At 50.3% G+C, this 18,101-nt stretch overlaps 2 protein-coding genes across 2 annotated transcripts in view; one reads left to right on the forward strand and one right to left on the reverse strand.

Moving 5' to 3' along the window:
• MAT2A (methionine adenosyltransferase 2A) overlaps positions 1-6,641 on the forward strand; it is a 70,707-nt gene extending 64,066 nt beyond the window's left edge. The window contains exons 4-11 of the mRNA XM_008048726.2: positions 2,176-2,253; positions 2,344-2,466; positions 3,007-3,119; positions 3,209-3,352; positions 3,527-3,745; positions 3,900-4,082; positions 4,245-4,378; positions 5,039-6,641. Of these exons, the coding sequence (XP_008046917.2) occupies positions 2,176-2,253; positions 2,344-2,466; positions 3,007-3,119; positions 3,209-3,352; positions 3,527-3,745; positions 3,900-4,082; positions 4,245-4,378; positions 5,039-5,141 (1,097 nt within the window). The 3' untranslated portion in view covers positions 5,142-6,641. The remainder of the gene's footprint in view (positions 1-2,175; positions 2,254-2,343; positions 2,467-3,006; positions 3,120-3,208; positions 3,353-3,526; positions 3,746-3,899; positions 4,083-4,244; positions 4,379-5,038) is intronic.
• Positions 6,642-9,986: 3,345 nt separating this feature from the next.
• Positions 9,987-18,101, reverse strand: part of GGCX (gamma-glutamyl carboxylase) — a 15,227-nt gene continuing 7,112 nt past the window's right edge. Inside the window, exons 4-14 of the mRNA XM_008048732.2 lie at positions 17,200-17,278; positions 16,650-16,756; positions 15,373-15,536; positions 14,421-14,686; positions 14,154-14,285; positions 13,635-13,786; positions 13,085-13,254; positions 12,741-12,871; positions 12,191-12,338; positions 11,838-12,033; positions 9,987-11,417 (exon numbers count right to left, since the gene is read on the reverse strand). Of these exons, the coding sequence (XP_008046923.2) occupies positions 11,228-11,417; positions 11,838-12,033; positions 12,191-12,338; positions 12,741-12,871; positions 13,085-13,254; positions 13,635-13,786; positions 14,154-14,285; positions 14,421-14,686; positions 15,373-15,536; positions 16,650-16,756; positions 17,200-17,278 (1,735 nt within the window). The 3' untranslated portion in view covers positions 9,987-11,227. The remainder of the gene's footprint in view (positions 11,418-11,837; positions 12,034-12,190; positions 12,339-12,740; positions 12,872-13,084; positions 13,255-13,634; positions 13,787-14,153; positions 14,286-14,420; positions 14,687-15,372; positions 15,537-16,649; positions 16,757-17,199; positions 17,279-18,101) is intronic.

Genomic DNA, 18,101 nt, shown 5'->3' on the forward strand with positions numbered 1-18,101 from the left:
CGCCCAGTGTGGCCTCGCGTGGGTCCTTGGGCCGCCCCGCGCCCGCGCCGCCGGCCCCGCAGGCAGACTCGGGACGTGAGGGCGGGCCGGGCCCGAGGTCAGGAGTGAGCCGCGCCCGGCCGCAGGCTCGGCTCCAGCCGGAGGGCCTCGCACGTGCCGTGGTGGTTCTGTTTGGGCCAGGGGGAGCGAAGGCTTAGGAACGTGAGCTTGAATTTGGGTCGTGCTGGTTCCATTCCCCCCCCAAACGTCAGACACGAGGTGAAGAAACTCATCCGGGGCTCCGAACACATTTGGACCTCTTCCAGCACCAGAGTCCAGTAGTTGCTGTCGACTCCTTTTGTTTGTAAGGTGCTTCTGCCGTGTAATTCGCTAGTGGGTTGAATTCTCTTAATTCCTCAAGAGTCGGGAGACTGGTCCACGTGTGGCCTCGGTTCTGCCAGACCTCCAGGTACACGAGGGCTAGGTTCGCTCGGAACTTAGTGTGTGGATTCCGGGCGCGGTGGCGGTGGCTCAGTCTTTCGTCCCAGCCCTTGGGAGGTGAAGGCGAGACCTCGTTTCCACGGTGAACCAGAAGCCAGCCGGGCGTGGTGGCGCGTGTCTGTGGCTCCAGCGAGTGTATGGTGCAGGGGGAAGACTGGGTCACTTGTCAGGCTGGAGTGCAGTGGCAGGGTCATAGCTCCCTGTGACCTTGAGCTCTCCTGGGCTCAAGTGATTCTCGGCCCCAGCCTCCTGAGTAGCTGGGACGACAGGCACGCACGACCGCTCCTTGCTGACGTTTATGTATATGCTTGTGTGTGTTGCGACAGACAGGGTCTCACTGCTGCCCAGATTGGGCTCAAGCGATCCTGCCACCTCGGCCTCCCAAAGTGTTGGGATTACAGGTGTGAGCCACTGCACCTGGCGGGAAATACTGTTCTTTTAGAAATGGATGACACGATAACAGTTCACCCTTCTGGTGGCTAGATTTATAAAGTATGCATCTCACTTTAAGGTGTATTAAATATACTGAGTGTTCCGCTGGCTTATCTGAATTGGTGAACTTGTACCACTGTAGAGGTAACGGTGTTGCATTTTTAAGTGACATGTAGCACTACGTCCAGTATTTCTTATTCAGGCAAATGGCTTCTGTTAAAGCAGTGCCTTAATTTGATAGTTGTTGAGAGCCCCATGCTGAATGCCACTGAGTTGCTCACTTGTTTTTTTTCTTTTTTTCTTTTTTGAGTTGAAGTCTCACTCTGTCGCCCAGACTGGAGTGCAGTCGCTGCTCCCGGCCGCCTCAGCCTTCCAAGTAGCTGGAACTACAGGCACGTGCTACCATGTCCAGCTAGTTTTTGATTTATTGTAGAGATGAGGTCTCATCAAGTTGCCCAGGCAGGTCTTGAACTCGCGGGCTCAGGCAATCCACTCACCTCAGCCTCCCAAAGCACGGGATTACAGGCTGAGCCACCGAGCCCGGCTTGGTTTTTCTTTATAGCTGTACGATATTCTATTGTGTAAATGTGCCACGTTTTCTTTATCCAGTTAACTTTCCATGGTCAGAACAATAGGCTCCATGTTTTTGCTATTGTAAATAATGCTGCATTAAACATGCGTGTGCGGGTATCTTCGTAGAGTGACTTGAGTTCCTCCAGGTATATTTCCAGAAAGGGAATCTAGTTTTTTTATTTATTGTAGAGATGAGGGCTCACCAGGTTGCCCAGGATGGTCTCAAACTCCTGGGCTCTGACAGTCCTCTTGCCTCCCAAAGTGCAGAGATTACAGGTGTGAGCCACCACACCCAGGATTGAATTGCTCACTTGAAAATGGTTAAACTGACTGGTTTTTGTCATGTTTTGACACAATAAAAGGTCTTTTTAAAATACATAAACTTCTAAAAGCCTGTATAGTTAGAGTAGTAGGGCCGGGTGCAGTGGCTCATGCCTGTAGTCCCGGCCCTCTGGGAGGCAGAGGCGAGAGGATTGCCTGAGCCCAGGGGTTTGAGACCAGGCCTGGGCAACTAGGCAAGACCTCATCTCTACAATAGATAAAAATGTTTAGGTGGACGTGATGTCATGCCTGTGGTTCTAGCTACTTGGAAGGCCGAGGTAGAAGGAGCGACTGAGAAGAGAGGAGTAGGGAGGCCCTGTGGACACTTCATTAGGTCACAGGATTTCAGCCAGAGTGTCTGTTTTGCAGATAAGATCTGTGACCAGATCAGCGATGCTGTGCTTGATGCCCACCTTCAGCAGGATCCTGATGCCAAAGTTGCTTGCGGTAGGTTTGGAATGTGCCTGTCAGCGGATGAAAACGTGATGTGAAATGTGTTCTGTAAAGGTGATGTCCGAGTTGAATCTCTTTTACTAGAAACTGTGGCTAAGACCGGAATGATCCTTCTTGCTGGAGAAATTACATCCAGAGCTGCTGTTGACTACCAGAAAGTGGTTCGTGAAGCCATTAAACACATTGGATATGATGATTCATCCAAAGGTGTGTTCTCATGGTTTTGCTTTTCTAGTAAGATCGTTTTTCCAGATATAGCCAGTGAGGTGAAGAAACTATATTCTAAAATGTTCCTGCTAATCCTTAAGTTACATAGTTTGATTACACTTGAAGGCTTTTTTCCCTCCTTTGAGTCAGGGGTCTCGCTGTCCCAAGGCTGGAGTGCAGTGGTATGATCACAGCTCACTGCAGCATCGACTTCCTGGTCTAAGAGGCTCCTTCTGCCTCAGCCTCCTCAGTAGCTGGGTCTAAATTTTTTTGCTTTGTTGCCTAGGCTAGTATCAAATTTCTGGACTCAGTGATCCTCTTGCCTTGGCCTCACAAAATGCTGGAGATTACAGGCATGAACCACTGTACCCGGCCACTGGAAACCTTTAGTTTCAGCTCTATTCATTCGTTCTCTAAAAGTTGTGTTTTGAGTGTATCTGATTTCCCTAGCAGTATGTAAAACTCCCAAGTAATTGCTGTAAATAGAAGGTATTGCTGTGACCCCTCCCCCCCCAATAGGACACTGTCTTCTGCTTATAGGGTTTGACTACAAGACTTGTAATGTGTTGGTGGCCCTGGAGCAGCAGTCACCAGATATTGCCCAAGGTGTTCATCTTGACCGGAATGAAGAAGATATTGGTGCTGGAGACCAGGTATCTTGGTGCAGATGCTGTTTCCATCTCTCTTGACATTAAATTCTGAAGCTTGGGTTGACACATTGGTAACCTTCCCCCCTTTTTAGGGCTTGATGTTTGGCTATGCCACTGATGAAACTGAGGAATGTATGCCTTTAACCATTGTTTTGGCACACAAGCTCAATGCCAAACTGGCAGAACTGCGCCGCAATGGCACTTTGCCTTGGTTACGCCCTGATTCAAAAACTCAGGTAAGTGAATGATCAAAAACTAGATTGTCTCACATGCGATATTGGCACGGAAAAGCCACAGTTTAATTGGCAGCTGACTGAATGGCTTGCTGTTGGGTTTGTCTTTTGCTGTGTTACAAGTTAAGTCGATAGCTGTTTGGTAGACTGTTCTGATGGCTTGTCTTGCCTTCAAAGGTGACTGTGCAGTATATGCAGGATCGAGGTGCTGTACTTCCTATTAGAGTCCACACAATTGTTATATCTGTTCAGCATGATGAAGAAGTTTGTCTCGATGAGATGAGGGATGCCCTAAAGGAAAAGGTCATCAAAGCTGTGGTGCCTGCAAAATATCTCGATGAGGATACAATCTACCATCTGCAGCCGAGTGGCAGATTTGTTATTGGTGGGCCTCAGGTAATGTCGATTCAGTGCACTTGCTGGCTACCACCACCTTTTTTTTCTAGGCTTCCTGAAGCCTGCCTGTGATCATCTGAGGATATGCAGAAACCACTAGAACCACTTCCTGGAGCGGATTAGGCATAAAGTGATTTAAATCTTTTAATTTCAGGGTGATGCTGGTTTGACTGGCCGGAAAATCATTGTGGACACTTATGGCGGCTGGGGAGCTCATGGAGGAGGTGCCTTTTCGGGAAAGGATTATACCAAGGTGGATCGTTCCGCTGCTTATGCTGCTCGTTGGGTGGCAAAGTCCCTTGTTAAAGGAGGTCTGTGCAGGAGGGTTCTTGTTCAGGTATATACTCTTTTATATAACTGGAGTGATTAAAAGGTCTTGTAAGGGCGGGGGAGGGTGTTTGGTAGTAATGTACAGCTGGTCTGTTTATGCCAGTGTATTGCACAAGTGTGTGGGTCTTCTGATCCGTCACTGACTCTTATGACATTTGAATCCTTTTAGGTCTCTTATGCTATTGGAGTTTCTCATCCATTGTCTATCTCCATTTTCCATTATGGTACCTCTCAGAAGAGTGAGAGAGAGCTATTAGAGATTGTGAAGAAGAATTTTGATCTCCGCCCTGGGGTCATTGTCAGGTAAAGATGGTAAAGCCTATTGCTAGTGAAAAATACTGAGGGTGTGGGTGTGTGTATACTTAGGTCTCAGGAGGTAAAGGTGTGAAGGAAGACTCCCCCCAAGTAAGGGGAAACATTTTAATTCCCAGAGCATAGGATGTTTCAACTGCCTCCTTAGTGAGGGTTTAGGTAACTTGGGAAGTCTAAAATTACAGTGCTCCACGGTCTAGACTAACCACCCAAGAAAGTCTTCCACGTGTGGTATTTGAGTTTTGTTGCTTATTTTACCCTAAGGGTCTTCACATTAAGAGATTAATATAGATAAATGGGATGTTCAAGGCTTGTTAAAAAGAAAAACATGGTAGGGTGTGAGCAGTGGGATCTTGGTAAGTATTCCATAATCTCAGATGAGCTTTTTCTGACAATTGGAATTTCTCAGGATAATGACAAGTTTTCATATTTGTTGAGCCAGGGGCGGAAAAACAACTGTAGTTACTAATAAGGACTGTGCAAAGAGTTTGGACACCAGGGAAGTTAACTCTTTTTGCCACAAACTTTTTTCCTAGCATATCCCAGAGAACTGAACTCATTTGCCAGAGCTCTTGAAAATGAGTCTTGCTGATTGTTTTGCTTTATTTTAGTTGAATACCACATATTAAGTTACGGACTTGTATATTCCAGGGATCTGGATCTGAAGAAGCCAATTTATCAGAGGACTGCAGCCTATGGCCACTTTGGTAGGGACAGCTTCCCATGGGAAGTGCCCAAAAAGCTTAAATATTGAAAGTGTTAGCCTTTTTTCCCCAGACTTGTTGGCGTAGGCTACAGAGAAGCCTTCAAGCTCTGAGGGAAAGGGCCCTTCTTGCTAAATTTTCCTGTCCTCTTTCAGCTCCTGATCAGTTGCAGTCACTCTAGTCAATGACATGAATTTTAGCTTTTGTGGGGGACTGTAAGTTGGGCTTGCTATTCTGTCCCTAGGTGTTTTGTTCACCGTTATGATGAATTTAGTGAGCATAGGTGATCCATGTAACTGCCTAGAAACAAACAACACTGTAGTAAATAATGCTTTGAGATTGAACCTTTGTGCCCTATCACCCAGCGCTCCAAAGTCCTAATTGCATTGACTTTCCCACCAATGCTGAAAAAATGTCCTTGTAACGTGCACGTAAAGTACTTGTAGTTCACTATAGCCTGTCTGGCGATGCCACAGCCCTGTCAGCATGAGTTTGTAATGTCTTGAGCTCTATTATGAATGTGAAGCCTTCCCCTTATGCTCCCTGTAACTTGATCCCATTTCTAATTATGTAGCTTTGTCAGGGAGTGTTCCCTATCCAATCAGTCTTGCATGTAGCGCAAATTTCCAGTTGGAGCTCTAGCCTGACATCCAAAAAAGGCAGTTACCATCAAACCACCTCCCTGGTGCTTATGCTCTTAATTGCCACCTCTTCAACGGCACCAAATCAATCTCCATTTCCGCTATCTTTTGGAGGACGTACGTAATAAGGTTTTTATTTAGTAAACCAATCCTATGCATGGTTTCAGCACTAGCCAAACCTCGCCAACTCCTAGCTCTAGAAAAACAGGCACTTGGCACCTTGTGATGTCATACAGAGAAGTCACAGGGCAGTACCTGAGGGTCTGTAGGTTGCACACTTTGGTACCAGATAACTTTTTTTTTTCTTTATAAGAAAGCCTGAGTACTCCACGCTGCACAATAACTCCTCCCAGGGTTTTAACTTTGTTTTATTTTCAAAACCAGGTCCAATGAGCTTTCTGAACAGCTGGTGTAGCTACAGAGAAACCAGCTTCCTTCAGAGAGCAGTGCTTTTGGCGGGGAGGAGAAAACCCCTTCATACTTGAACGTTTTCTAATTGCTTATTTATTGTATTCTGGGGTATGGCGTAAGTACAGAGAAGCCGTCACCTCAGATGGCAGCTTTTAAAAGATTTTTTTTTCTCTCAACACCATGATTCCTTTAATAACATGTTTCCAGCATTCCCAGGTAGGCCAAGGTGTCCTACAGAAAAGCCTTGGGTTAGACCTACTGGGGGTCTGGCTGGTGTTCATAGAAGGGAGGGCAGAGCGGGTGCGGCTGGCCGTGGAGAAAGCTGACTTGGCTGGTGTGGTACAGAGAAGCCAGCTTGTTTACATGCTTATTCCATGACTGCTCGCCCTATGCAGAAAGTGCCTTTCAGGATCTATTTTTGGAGGTTTATTACGTATGTCTGGTTCTCACTTCCAACAGTTTAATGAAGATCTAAATAAAATGCTAGGTTCTACCTTACCTGTGTCCGTTCTTCATTCTTCACAAGTGCTTGGAGCTGGGCACAGTGGCTCACTTTGGGAGGCGGAGGCAAGAGGGTTGCCTGCGTCCAGGGGTCTGAGACCAGCCTGGGCAACATGGTGAGACTGTATCTCTACAATTAAAAAAATGAGCTGGGTATGGTGGTATGTGTCTGTAGTGCCAGCTACTTGGCTGAGGTGGATTGCCTGAGCCCAGTAGGTTGAGGCTGTGGTAGCCTTGAGTGTGCCCAGGGCACTCCAGCCCAGGTGTCAGAAAGTGCTTTGGTATGAATATGACCTGTGAACCCGCAATGCAAGAAAATGCCTACATTTGTGGACCTGCTGTGTAAGCATGTATGGGTATATATGAGACCCAGTGGCAGAGTTTCCAATCCAACTTTTAAAAGTACAGTAAATGAGTTTGAAGTTTATTATGGTGAACATTGCTGTTTCCAAAGAAATGGCTCAACCTCATGTATGGCAGCTAGTGTAGAAAACCAGTAGACCACACTGGTCTGTAACCTAGAAGCTAGATGTATACACAGATGCCACCTGCTTTTATGGACGTGTAGGTGGTTGCTCTTAGGCTGCTGCAAACGTAAAGGTGCAAGGAAGACTTGTTTGTACCTGGAGGCCTAACTTAGAAGTCTGGGAGGAGGGCGTACGCAGGAGTATCAGTGAAACCTCAAACTTGAGAACTTGGATTTTGTGTGTCCTTGAGGTGCTCCAGAACAAGTTTGGCAGTTTCAGAATGATTTCCAGATGCTGCATTGCCAATAACTATACTGACAGTGGAAAATAGCATGAACTGCCTTTCAAAAGTAATTGCTTTTCTTTTTTTTTTTTTGAGTTGGATTGCCTGAGCCCGCGGGTTCGAGACCCGCCTGGGCAACTTGGCAAGACCTCATCTCTACAATAAATTAAAAAAATTAGCTAGGTGTCATGGCACACGCCTATAGTTCCAGCTACTTGGGAGGCTGAGGCGGAAGGATCGCCGGAGCCCAGCAGGTCGAGGCTGCGGTGGCTGAGATCTTGCCTGCCCAGGTGGGTCTTGAACCTGCGGGCTCAGGCAATCCACTCACCTCAGCCTCCAAAAGGCGTGGGATTACAGGCTGAGCCACTGAGCCCGGCTCCTGTGCTCATTCTACACCTAGCATTTGGATCTTTGGCCCTGATTCTCAACCTAAACATGACTCCACATTCCCTGCCCCAGCACTCACACTTCATGCTGTCTCAGCTATCAGTGATCACTCTTGCCCTCTGACCTGTTTCAGACCTTAGTTTGTTTCTAGTCTCCTTGGCCTAGTTGTTAGCTGCCTTCATTATCTTTTTTTCTTTTGAGTTGGGCGTCTGTCACCAGGCTGGAGGACAGTGAGCGGCATGCTCCCAGCCACCACAGCCTCACTTGCTGGGCTCTGGCAATCCTTCTGCCTCAGCTTTCCAAGTAGCTATAACTACGGGCATGCGCCACCACGTCCAGCAAATGTTTTGATGTGATTGTAGAGATGAGGTCTCGCCACGTGGCCCAGACTGGTCTGGAACCTGTGGGCTCATGCAATCTGCTCACCTCAGCCTCCCAAATTGCTGGCATCATAGGCATGAGCCACCAAGCCTGGCCCAGCCTTGCCTTCATCTTTACACACTTTTACCCCCAGGCCAGGCAGAGGACAAGATCTACAAGCTCCCGTTTCCTTAGCAAATAATGCACCCCATTTTAAAAAGTAATTACGTGGATTACCTGAGCCCGTGGGTTCGAGACCCGCCTGGGCAACTTGGCAAGACCTCATCTCTGCAATATAATAAATTAGCCGGGCGTTGTAGCACATGCCTATAGTTCCAGCTACTTGGAAGGCTGAAGTGGAAGGATCGCCGGAGCCCAGCAGGTGGAGGCTGCGGTGGCCGGAAGCGGCCACTGCACTCCAGTCTGGGTGAGAGTGAGACAGCAACTCAAAAAAAAAAAAAAAAAGTGGCAGATCAAAAAAGCCTTTTGGCAAAAAGAGCAGTGACAGCCCACTTCCCCTTGCAATCTGGATAACAACCCAGCTGTACTCCACCGGACAGCTTTTCCTGCTAGTACTGAACATGATCACCTTTTCTCTGCCTCACCCTGCCCCCAGTCTCCTTAGGAAAATGGGTCAGAGAAAAGTAAAAGTAAAACTTCCAGTTTGGGGCAATCAGCATCCTTGCCCATATTAAGAAAAATACTTTTGCCAGAGTCCCCTCCCAGGGGATTCTTGGGACCTAGTTTTCTCACCAGTCAAGTCTACAGGGTTTTAAGGGAACAGAAGCAAATAGCTAAACTTTGCTGCAAGGACATAGTGCCAAGGTATGTCCTTTTGTGTTACAGTGAGGTCTATAAAAGGATTGAAAACCAGTGTTTCCCACCCTACCCCCATTTTACAAAGTGACCGGGGAACCCTGTGCCACAGCCATTGCTAGCCCACACAACACCTTGCAAGAAACCAGGATGAATTTGCCACCAGATTCCACTTGGCCTCCTCAGTGCCCTTGCTTGAGCACAGTCTGCACAACTAACATGGTCCTATTCCAGCCTATCGCTAACTAGATGCGATATAGATATACAGTTGAAAATACAAAGGTAGTGGAGATGAAAATAGATTCAAGGGGTATTTAGGAAGTAAAATTGATGGGACTTGTCAATTATCAGGAATGTGAGGGGCTGGGTGTGGTGGCTCAGCCTGTAATCCCAGCACTTGGGAGGCCAAGGTGAGAGGACTGCCTGAGCCTCGGGGTTCAACACCAACTGGGGCAACTTGGTGAGATCTGTCTCTATGATAAATCACAAAAACTAGCCGGGCGTGGTAGCCTACATCTGTAGTTCCAGCTACTTGTTTTTGTTGTTGCTTTTTTGAGTTGGAGTCTCACTCTGTCGCCCAGACGAGTGCAGCGGCTGTTCCCGGCCACCGCAGCCTCAACCTGCTGGACTCCGGTGATCCTTCTGCCTCAGCCTTCTGAGTAGCCGGAATTACAGGCGCGCACTACCACGCCCGGCTGATTTTTGATTTATTGAAGAGATGAGGTCTCACCAAGTTGCCCAGGTGGGTCTCGAACCCGCGGGCTCAGGCAATCCACTCACCTCAGCCTCCCAAAGGTGTGGGATTACAGGCTGAGCCACCGAGCCTGGCAAGTTCCAGCTACTTGGAAGTCTGAGGTGGAAGGATCACCTGAGGAGGTCGAGGCTGTGGTGGCCGTGAGCATGCCCCTAAGCTTCAGCCTGGGTGACATGAGTGAGACTCCAACTCAAAAGAAAGAGGAAAAGAATCAAGGCTATGGCAGGTACAGCTTGAGTCAAAGGTAGAACGACGATTTAGTAAAGAAGCAGATCAGAGGTGGGAATGCATCTATGTTCTGTTTAGGATGGCGAGTTTAGCCTTATGGGACATCCATGTGGAGCTTAAACCTATAGGTCCAGGGCACAGGAAGGAGACCTAACGTCACTGGATCACAGAGTAGGCACTGTCTTGTGAAATATGCAGTGAAAAGGCAGGGACGTAGGAGAAAACCCTGGGATCCCTGTCCCAGGGGAAGGCGCCTGAGAACATGGGAAGAGAAGCCCAGGGAGAGATGCGAGACTTCTGGAGAAGTTCCCGAGACTGCCCATTAATGCCCAGTCGGCTACAAAACTAGAAGCTCCCAACACAGGAACCCTTATTTTTAAACGCCGCATTCTTGTTTCCTGGCTCAGTGCAAGCCTTTTGAGTTTTTGTGGACCAAACAGTTTCCTGAATCACCCTTGTGCATCCAAACCTACAGTGTCTGTAAACATCCCCTAATCCCTCATCCAGTGTGGTTAATTCTTATTTTACATCACCTTCTGCTCACTAAAGGCTAATAATATTAAATACTAAGCTTATTTTTAGAGAAATACTATCAATCATCTAGATTTCCTTATTAAGAAACTGATGGTGCTATTCTGACGACTCATAATTGCTAGCGAGAAACTGGCTACATACATGATAAGAACAAAGAAGGAAGGAGAGCTTTGTTGCATTTACAACCTGATCCCCATCCTAACATTTCTAATTAAGTTTGAAGCTACATTATTTCAGACTTATTATGAGTAGTTCCAAAAATTACAAGTGACAGGGTACAGGACCTAAGTGAAACACTTAAAAGTTCAAACCATCAGTCCACCTGTCACTAGCTATATGTCTTCGGGCAAATTATTTTGCTTCTCAGTCTAATGAGATAATGCAGATACACTGCTTCACATAGTGCCCAGCACAGAGCAAACACTTGGGAACAGCTAGCTATTATTGTTACCACGGTACATGAAATCTTTTTCCCCAAAGAGCCAGCCATTCTAAACCTAATTCTTGCCCTCATATCCTAGGAGGACATTTTAACAATGCTGCTAGCCTCCTCCTGGCCCCTGAATCTTCGATAACTCTTACCCTTGCTTTATTTCTTTGGCTTCTCTAAGCTGTCATATCTGAATCCAAAAAGAGCTTTAAAGAAGGAGGAAAAAAGTTAAAAAAAAAAAAAAAGATAATTTTTTTCAGATGTCCACTACACCGGATAGGCCCGTGACTGGCTTCCACATCTGCACCCAACATCTGGCCCCCCTCAGAGCTCTGAGTGGACATCAGAAACGGACTCGAGAGGATCAGGATCTGAAGAATCCGTATCTGAAGGACTCGATTCTTCCACTGGCTCAAAGGGCCGCAAGTTCGCGTAAGTCACCTCTTGCGCCAGCTGCTCCAGAGAAGGGCGGCCTAATACCAGATTTCGAAGTGAAATGCAAGTCATCAGGAAGCTGGAAAACAGGAAAAAGGCACCCAGTCCAAACCTGTATTTCAGCGAAGAACTGCAGCCAAAGCTCTCAGGGGGCACCTGGTTCCTGGCTCCTCTCACCCGGGCACTTATGAGAATCTCTTCCCGAGTAACCCTCCAACTCCCAGCAGGAGAGCCCCCAACTCCTTATACAGCCTGGGAGGATTCCAGGGCAGAGGGCGGAACCACAAGGAGGGAGGACACAGGCCGAGGCAGACAGAACAAAACCGCAGACACAGGCTTTTCCATTAATAAGCCAGGAAGGGGAGAATGGAGAGGTGAAGAGATCTAGAGCGGGACTGCCCTTCCTGGGAGAGTCACTAGCACCCCCCTCACCAGAGAAAGCTGCCAAGCTCGCAAACATCCGACAGCAACGACAAGTACTATTGTAGGCAAAACATACCTGCGGCGAAAGACATAGAGCTTTCGCAGCAAGAAGCGGGCGAGTCGCTCGTGGAAAGGGGCGTTTCGCCGGCGTTCCATCTCTTGGAGCCGCTGCTGGCGTCTAAGAAATGTCTGAACCAGAGGTGTTGGCTCCGGGCCCCCTTTGACTTTCCCTTCAAACAGAGGCTGCAGCTCTGGAGGCAGAGGCCCTGTTTCTGTCCAGAAGACAGCAGAGAGAGGACTCGCTGAGCTGAGCCCATGCCCCCGTAGAACACCCCCCTTCCGTCAGCCGGAGGCTTTCAGTGGGTCTGTGAATGGCTAGACGCTCGCTCCTTCACAACCCGGAACAAGCCCAGACGTTCCCGCACTCACCACTTCCATTCTCTACCTTCTCCTTGAGTTCTTGCAGGTAGACCAGGTCTTGTTCCAGGGCAAGCTCTGTAGTGTTGACGTAGATGTACATGTAGCAGGAAGGACCAGGTGACGTTGTGTGCACCTTGTGGTACTCGCCAGCAGGCAGCTGACAAGGGAGAAGGGAGGGACCTGGGTCACTCTAACCGTTCCCTAGCCTGGCCACAGGCTCCCTGCTCAAGGCCTCCTGGCACCTCTCTCCTGTGTTCTGGAGTCTAAACCACCTCACCCCTGGGTGAGGCTATCCACAGCCCGGGGCCCTTCCTTTTAGCTCCTACGGCATCGCTGCTATGGTAAAGAATCTGCAGTCTGCAATAAATGAACCCTGCTCATCCAAATTTTCTGCCACTGTTCTTCAAATTTTTTGAGATGGGATCCTCCTATGTCACTCAGGCTAGTCTTGAACTCCTGGCCTCAAGTGGTCTTTCCACCTCAGCCTCTTGAGTGGCTGGGATTACAGGCGTACTGCCACACCTGGCTCTTTCGGCCATGATGAATACCATCAGAATACCTGCATCTTCTCTCCTTCCTGAAGAGTCTGGTTCTTCTGTTCTGCCACCAACTCCACCGTCACCTCCCCCTGCAGCAGCTGGATGCTAGTGTTGCCCAGGTCTTCGCTCACAAAATTCTCCAAGTGCAGCCCTGCCAGGGGCAACAGAGGTTATCTTCCCACCGCACGGTACAGCGAACTCACTCCCGGCCAGGACAGAGACAGCACACATTTACCACCATCGCCCCCCGGGGCTCAAAGACATTCTTCCCACTAGGGACGCTTCACCCCACTCCACCACACAGAAGGTCCCTGCCAAGAAGCTGGGCAGAAAGACAGCAGAGCCTTTGCATGGTCCTCCATACCAGGGAAGTCTGCAATGAAGACCACCTCCGTGTGGTTGTCCAGGCTGCTCTTGATTTCCTGCAGCTTGGCCCTCCAGGGAGACAGGTCCATCAAGAGCGGCTGTAGCCAAGGTGTACGCTGGAAGGGGGACCAAGCGGCCTGCACGATGTCCACACGAGGATCAAAAATCCTTGGGGAAAAGACCACATTCTAAAGACACCACAGCCATTCACCCACCCGAACTTCTGGCTCTGCTCTTCTCATCAGTCCCGGGTAAAAGAAACGGCCTTATTTCAGCATGTTACTGGCAGTCCTAGGCAGAGAGGGATGGGAGGAAGAGAAGTGGAGCGTGGTGGGGGGGAAACGGGGTTAGTGGCTACCTGAGAAGGCACTGTATCAAGAGCAAGTCAGCGCACTGTCTCCTGGGTGATGGCGCCCCCTGCTGGAAGCCGCCAGCTATGCCCACAGCCCGACCACCAAGGCCATGCGAGGGTGCAGCCTTCCAAGCAAGACAGCAGGGGACCTGAGAGCCATGCCTTATCCCTCCCGTTCGCCTCTCCCCTTGCCCACCTCTGCTGGAAGCGGTCATTGATGGAGACCCAGATGTCAAAGTAGATCTGGGGCTCGGTGACGTTGTACTTGGGAAGCAGGCGGCTGAGGCAAGTGGCGTACTGCTTCAGCATGTCTGCGTGGTCCTTCCATCGCCGGCTCTGCGTGAATACCTGCCCCAAACCCCCACGTGAGTCCACCTCATCATCATCTGCTTCCAGGACGGGCCATGCACTCACTGCCCACGGTGCAAAGAGACCCCTGCTGCTGCCCATCATGGCCAGAAAAACATGGAACGCGTCTCGGGAATGAAGTTTCTGTTGCTGGGCTAGGGATACTTGCCTTTCCTGACTCCATCTGTTCCAAGAAGTGGCTGACACTGCCCTATCTTAACTCACACGAAAGGTTCGATCTGGCCCTTGAGAAAGGGCAGAGCAGACTCCACCTTGTTTTGCTTTATGGCATGTGCAGGGCAAAGCCGGCCTCCAAAGCGCAGGGGGGCTGTGAAGACCAGAAACTTGTCAGCATGGGACGTCTCACCCCAGGGTTGAGGTAGCCCAGCTCGCCCGTGCGGCCATCCCGGTAGGTGATCTTCACGTGCTGGTGAGAGCGGGAGTGCACCATCATGTCCCAGGAGTAGCCATACAGCCCGTTGGTCCAGTTGTTGTAGCCCTGGAGGGCGGGGGGATCGCTCAGTGTGGGCCACTGACCCAGCCCCAAGGAGAGCTGTGCAGCAGCCCACTCCCCGCGTGGTCGGCTCCGTCGCCCTCCCGACCCAGCCTCCGCGTGCGCCGGCAGCCCGCCGACCTGGGTGAGGAAGTGCGAGTAGGGCAGGAGGAGCTGCTCCAGGAGGTAGAGCAGGGTGAAGGCGGCACCCAGCTGGTGGCACAGCCCTGGCTTCTGGCCGCTCTTGGTCCGGCTCTTCCTGTACATGCAGGAGGCGCTGGGCTGAGGGGCAGCCTTGGGGGGCAACAGTTCCTGCAGCCTCATGGGGCAGTGGGACATCAGCTTCCGAGGCCACGCGGGAGAGCAGAAGAGAGGGCTGCTGGCCAGCATGACGTAGGGGAACATCCCTGGAAGGGAGGGGAGCGCAGGCACTCAGGAGCCCGGGGGACCCTTCAGCCCCACCCTGGGAAGCCTTGCCCACGCGTTCCTAAAAGGGCGGGCGTTCTTTTCTTTTTTTGAGTCAAAGTCTCACTCTGTGGCCCAGACTGGAGTGCAGTGGCACACTGCCGGCCACCGCAGTCTCAACTTGCTGGGCTCCGGTGGTCCTTCTGCCTCAGCCTTTCGAGTAGCCAGAACCACAGGCGTGTGCTACCATGCCTGGCTGATTTTTTTGATTTATTGTAGAGACAAGGTCTCGTCAAGCTGCCCAGGTGGGTCTTGAACCCGCGGGCTCAGGCAATTCACTCGCCTGGGTCCCCCAAAGTGCTGGGATAACAGGGTGAGCCACTGAGCCCGGATGGAAAGACATCCTTACCGCAGGATACTTGCTCTCCCTGGAGATCCCTTACTGTATGCCACACTGACCCCATCTCTCCCCATCTCATAGTGACTGCACTAGGCTCAATTTAGCTCCTGAGTGGCAACCCCCTGGGGTCCCCTCCTACTGTGGGAGCTTTTCTGCCCTCAATAAACTCTGCTTTAAAAAAAAGTCATCTCCTGCTCTCACCACCCCCTCCCACTCCCAGACTAGCCTCTGGCCAGTCCCTCCCCGCAATGCAGTGCCCCCATTTCCTCCCAGGCTCCCAGTACTGACCGATGCTGAAAAGCTGGGAATTCATGCAGTGGAAGTAGGACACAAAGAAGAGGCCAACGAATCTTGATGCATCGAAAAAGAGCAGGAAGCCGGCCGAGAGGTCAAGCAGCAGCCCGCCCCAGTGCACCACCAGCAGGCTAGTCAGCTCCTCCGACAGCAACAGCCTGCAAAGACATGGGCCACGTTTAACCGCCAGCCACTGGAGACCAGCGGTCAAGCACAAACGTGCCTTTGCAGCCCAGGGGGTGGGCGGACGCCTAAGCCACCCATGAAGACACCCCACAGCAGAGTGTCCCCGCCCCTTTCCACCTTCACACACTTTAGGTGTCCAATGGCTTTCAACACACCCTCTGTCATAAGCAAGGGCAGAAATCCTAGGACAAAATCTGATTGTAGAAGAAACTTTAAAAGGTGAATGTTTGGCTGGGCTCAGTGGCTCACAACTGTGATCCCAGCACTTTGGGAGGCAGAGGTGAAAGGACTGCCTGAGTCCAGGGGTTTGAGACCAGCCTGGGCAACTTGGTGAGATCTCATCTCTACAATAAAGCAAAAAATTACCCAGGTGCGGTGGTGCACACATGTGGTTCCAACTACTCAGAAGGATGAGGTGGGAGGATCATCTAGCCCAGGAGAACAAGGCTGTGGTGAGCCATGACTGTGCCACTGCATGCCAACCTTGGTGGCAGAGTGAGACTCTGACTCAAAAAAATACAATAACAGAAAGAGATGAGAAAGTCACCAGGGCTTGGTGGCTCAGCCTGTCATCCCAGCACTGTGGGAGGCCGACGCGAGTGGATTGCCTGAGCCCGCAGGTTTAAGACCTGCCCAGGCACCTTGGCGAGACCTCGTCTCTACAATAAATCAAAAACTAGCCGGGCATGGTAGCGTGCACCTGTAGTTCTGGCTACTTGGAAGACTGAGGCGGAAGGATCACCAGAGCCCAGCAGGACGAGGCTGCAGTGGCTGGGAGCGGCCACTGCACTCCAGTCTGGGCGACAGAGTGAGACTCCAACTCAAAAAAAAAAAAAAAGAAATGAGAAAGTCTTTCCCCTTGTTGCCCATCTATATTCCCTGGAGGCCCAGAGGCAGCTGGGCCTCCATCTTTTGAAGTCACAGACTCTGTCTTCTGCTCAACAGGGCACAAGGGGACAGAGCAAGTCATGTGGCAAACCTGGCAGGGGAGGAGCTGCACACACCACTGCTGTGGGCCTGAGGGAGAGAAGCTACCCGCTCTGTGCCTCGGCTGCAGCCAGGCCTCCACCCTGGCTGCCACTCACTTGAAGGGGCTAAAGAGCCAGTGCCGGGACAGGTGTTCCATGGAATAGCCCTCAACCCAGTCTGCGTCCAGCTTCTTCACACCCGCGATGAAGTACACGATGAAGATCTGCAAACACAAAGTGCAACACGAATGCTCACACACACAAAACAACCCTCCACAGATGGAGTCAGACCAGCACTGATCTCAGCCCGGGGCCTGAGGAAGAACAGGCCCTTTCTTCCACTCACTCATCTCGGAAGCTCATTCATCTGACACGGGCTGACATCCCACCAGTGCTAGGCTCTGCGTGAGGCACCAGAAAGCATACACACAGTCCTTTCTCTCAGGAGGATTCTGATCTAGCAGCGATACAGCTCTGTTCCTTCCATGCCGAGTTAAGAGAATTCAGAGATGAGGAGATTGGAAGAAATGGGAAAGCCAGACTTGCTTTCTAGCCAGGCATCAAAACAGGAGCCAGAGAGGCAAACAAGGTGTCGTTTGGCAGTGGGATGGCCAGGCTGACCACAAGGGCTGGCAGGAGCGCCTCCCTCCATCCTAAAACCCTGTACCTGGCCGCGTAGCAGTACGTAGTTCCAAAGGGGCACATGGGCATTCCTCCTGCGGGCACTCAGCAGGCCGTCCACAGACCTGTTCCGAGGGAGGTGAGCATTGAGGGTGGTTGCCAGGCAAGCCACTTTCCACCTTTCCTTTCACACACGATCATCCTATCCATCCCAGGAACACCTTCCACATCCTCCTGGGCTATTCTGAAACCCTTTAGGGTTACACGAGCATATTATGCCAGTAATTATTGTGAGTCATAAGAGAAACATTACTAGTAATAACCACAAGAAGTCCACAGCCGGGCTTGGTGGCTCAGCCTGTAATCCCATACCTTGGGAGGATGAGGTGAGTGTATTGCCTGAGCCCACGGGTTCGAGATTCGCCTGGGCAACTTGGCGAGACCTCATCTCTACAATAAATCAAAAATAAGCCGGGCGTGGTAGTGTGCACCTGTAGTTCCAGGTACTCAGAAGGCTGAGGCGGAAGTATCGGCGGAGCCCAGCAGGTCGAGGCTGCAGTGGACAGGAGCGACCACTGCACTCCAGTCTGGGCAACAGAGTGAGACTCCAACTCAAAAATTAAAATAAAAAATAATAAATAAATAAGTAAAGAAGTCCAGTATTTACTGTTAGCTCACAATTGAGTTTGTCCTAATGATTCAAATCAGGAAAAAAGACCACAATACTAGAAAGTGACTGAAAACAGGAAGGAATTTGAGGGAGTGTTTGAAATTCTGTGTGTGAATATGCATACAGCATAATATCTTTTTTTGTTTTTTTTTTGAGTTGGAGTCTCACTCTACTGCACAAACTGGAGTGCAGTGGCTGCTTGCAGCCACCACAGCCTTGACTTGCTGGGCTCCGGTGATCCTTCCGACTCAGCCTTCCGAGTAGCCGGAATTATAGGC

This window comes from Carlito syrichta, unplaced genomic scaffold (assembly GCF_000164805.1).
Source record: "Carlito syrichta isolate Samal-C Ts95f unplaced genomic scaffold, Tarsius_syrichta-2.0.1 Scaffold126553, whole genome shotgun sequence".
Classification (NCBI taxonomy): domain Eukaryota; kingdom Metazoa; phylum Chordata; class Mammalia; order Primates; family Tarsiidae; genus Carlito; species Carlito syrichta.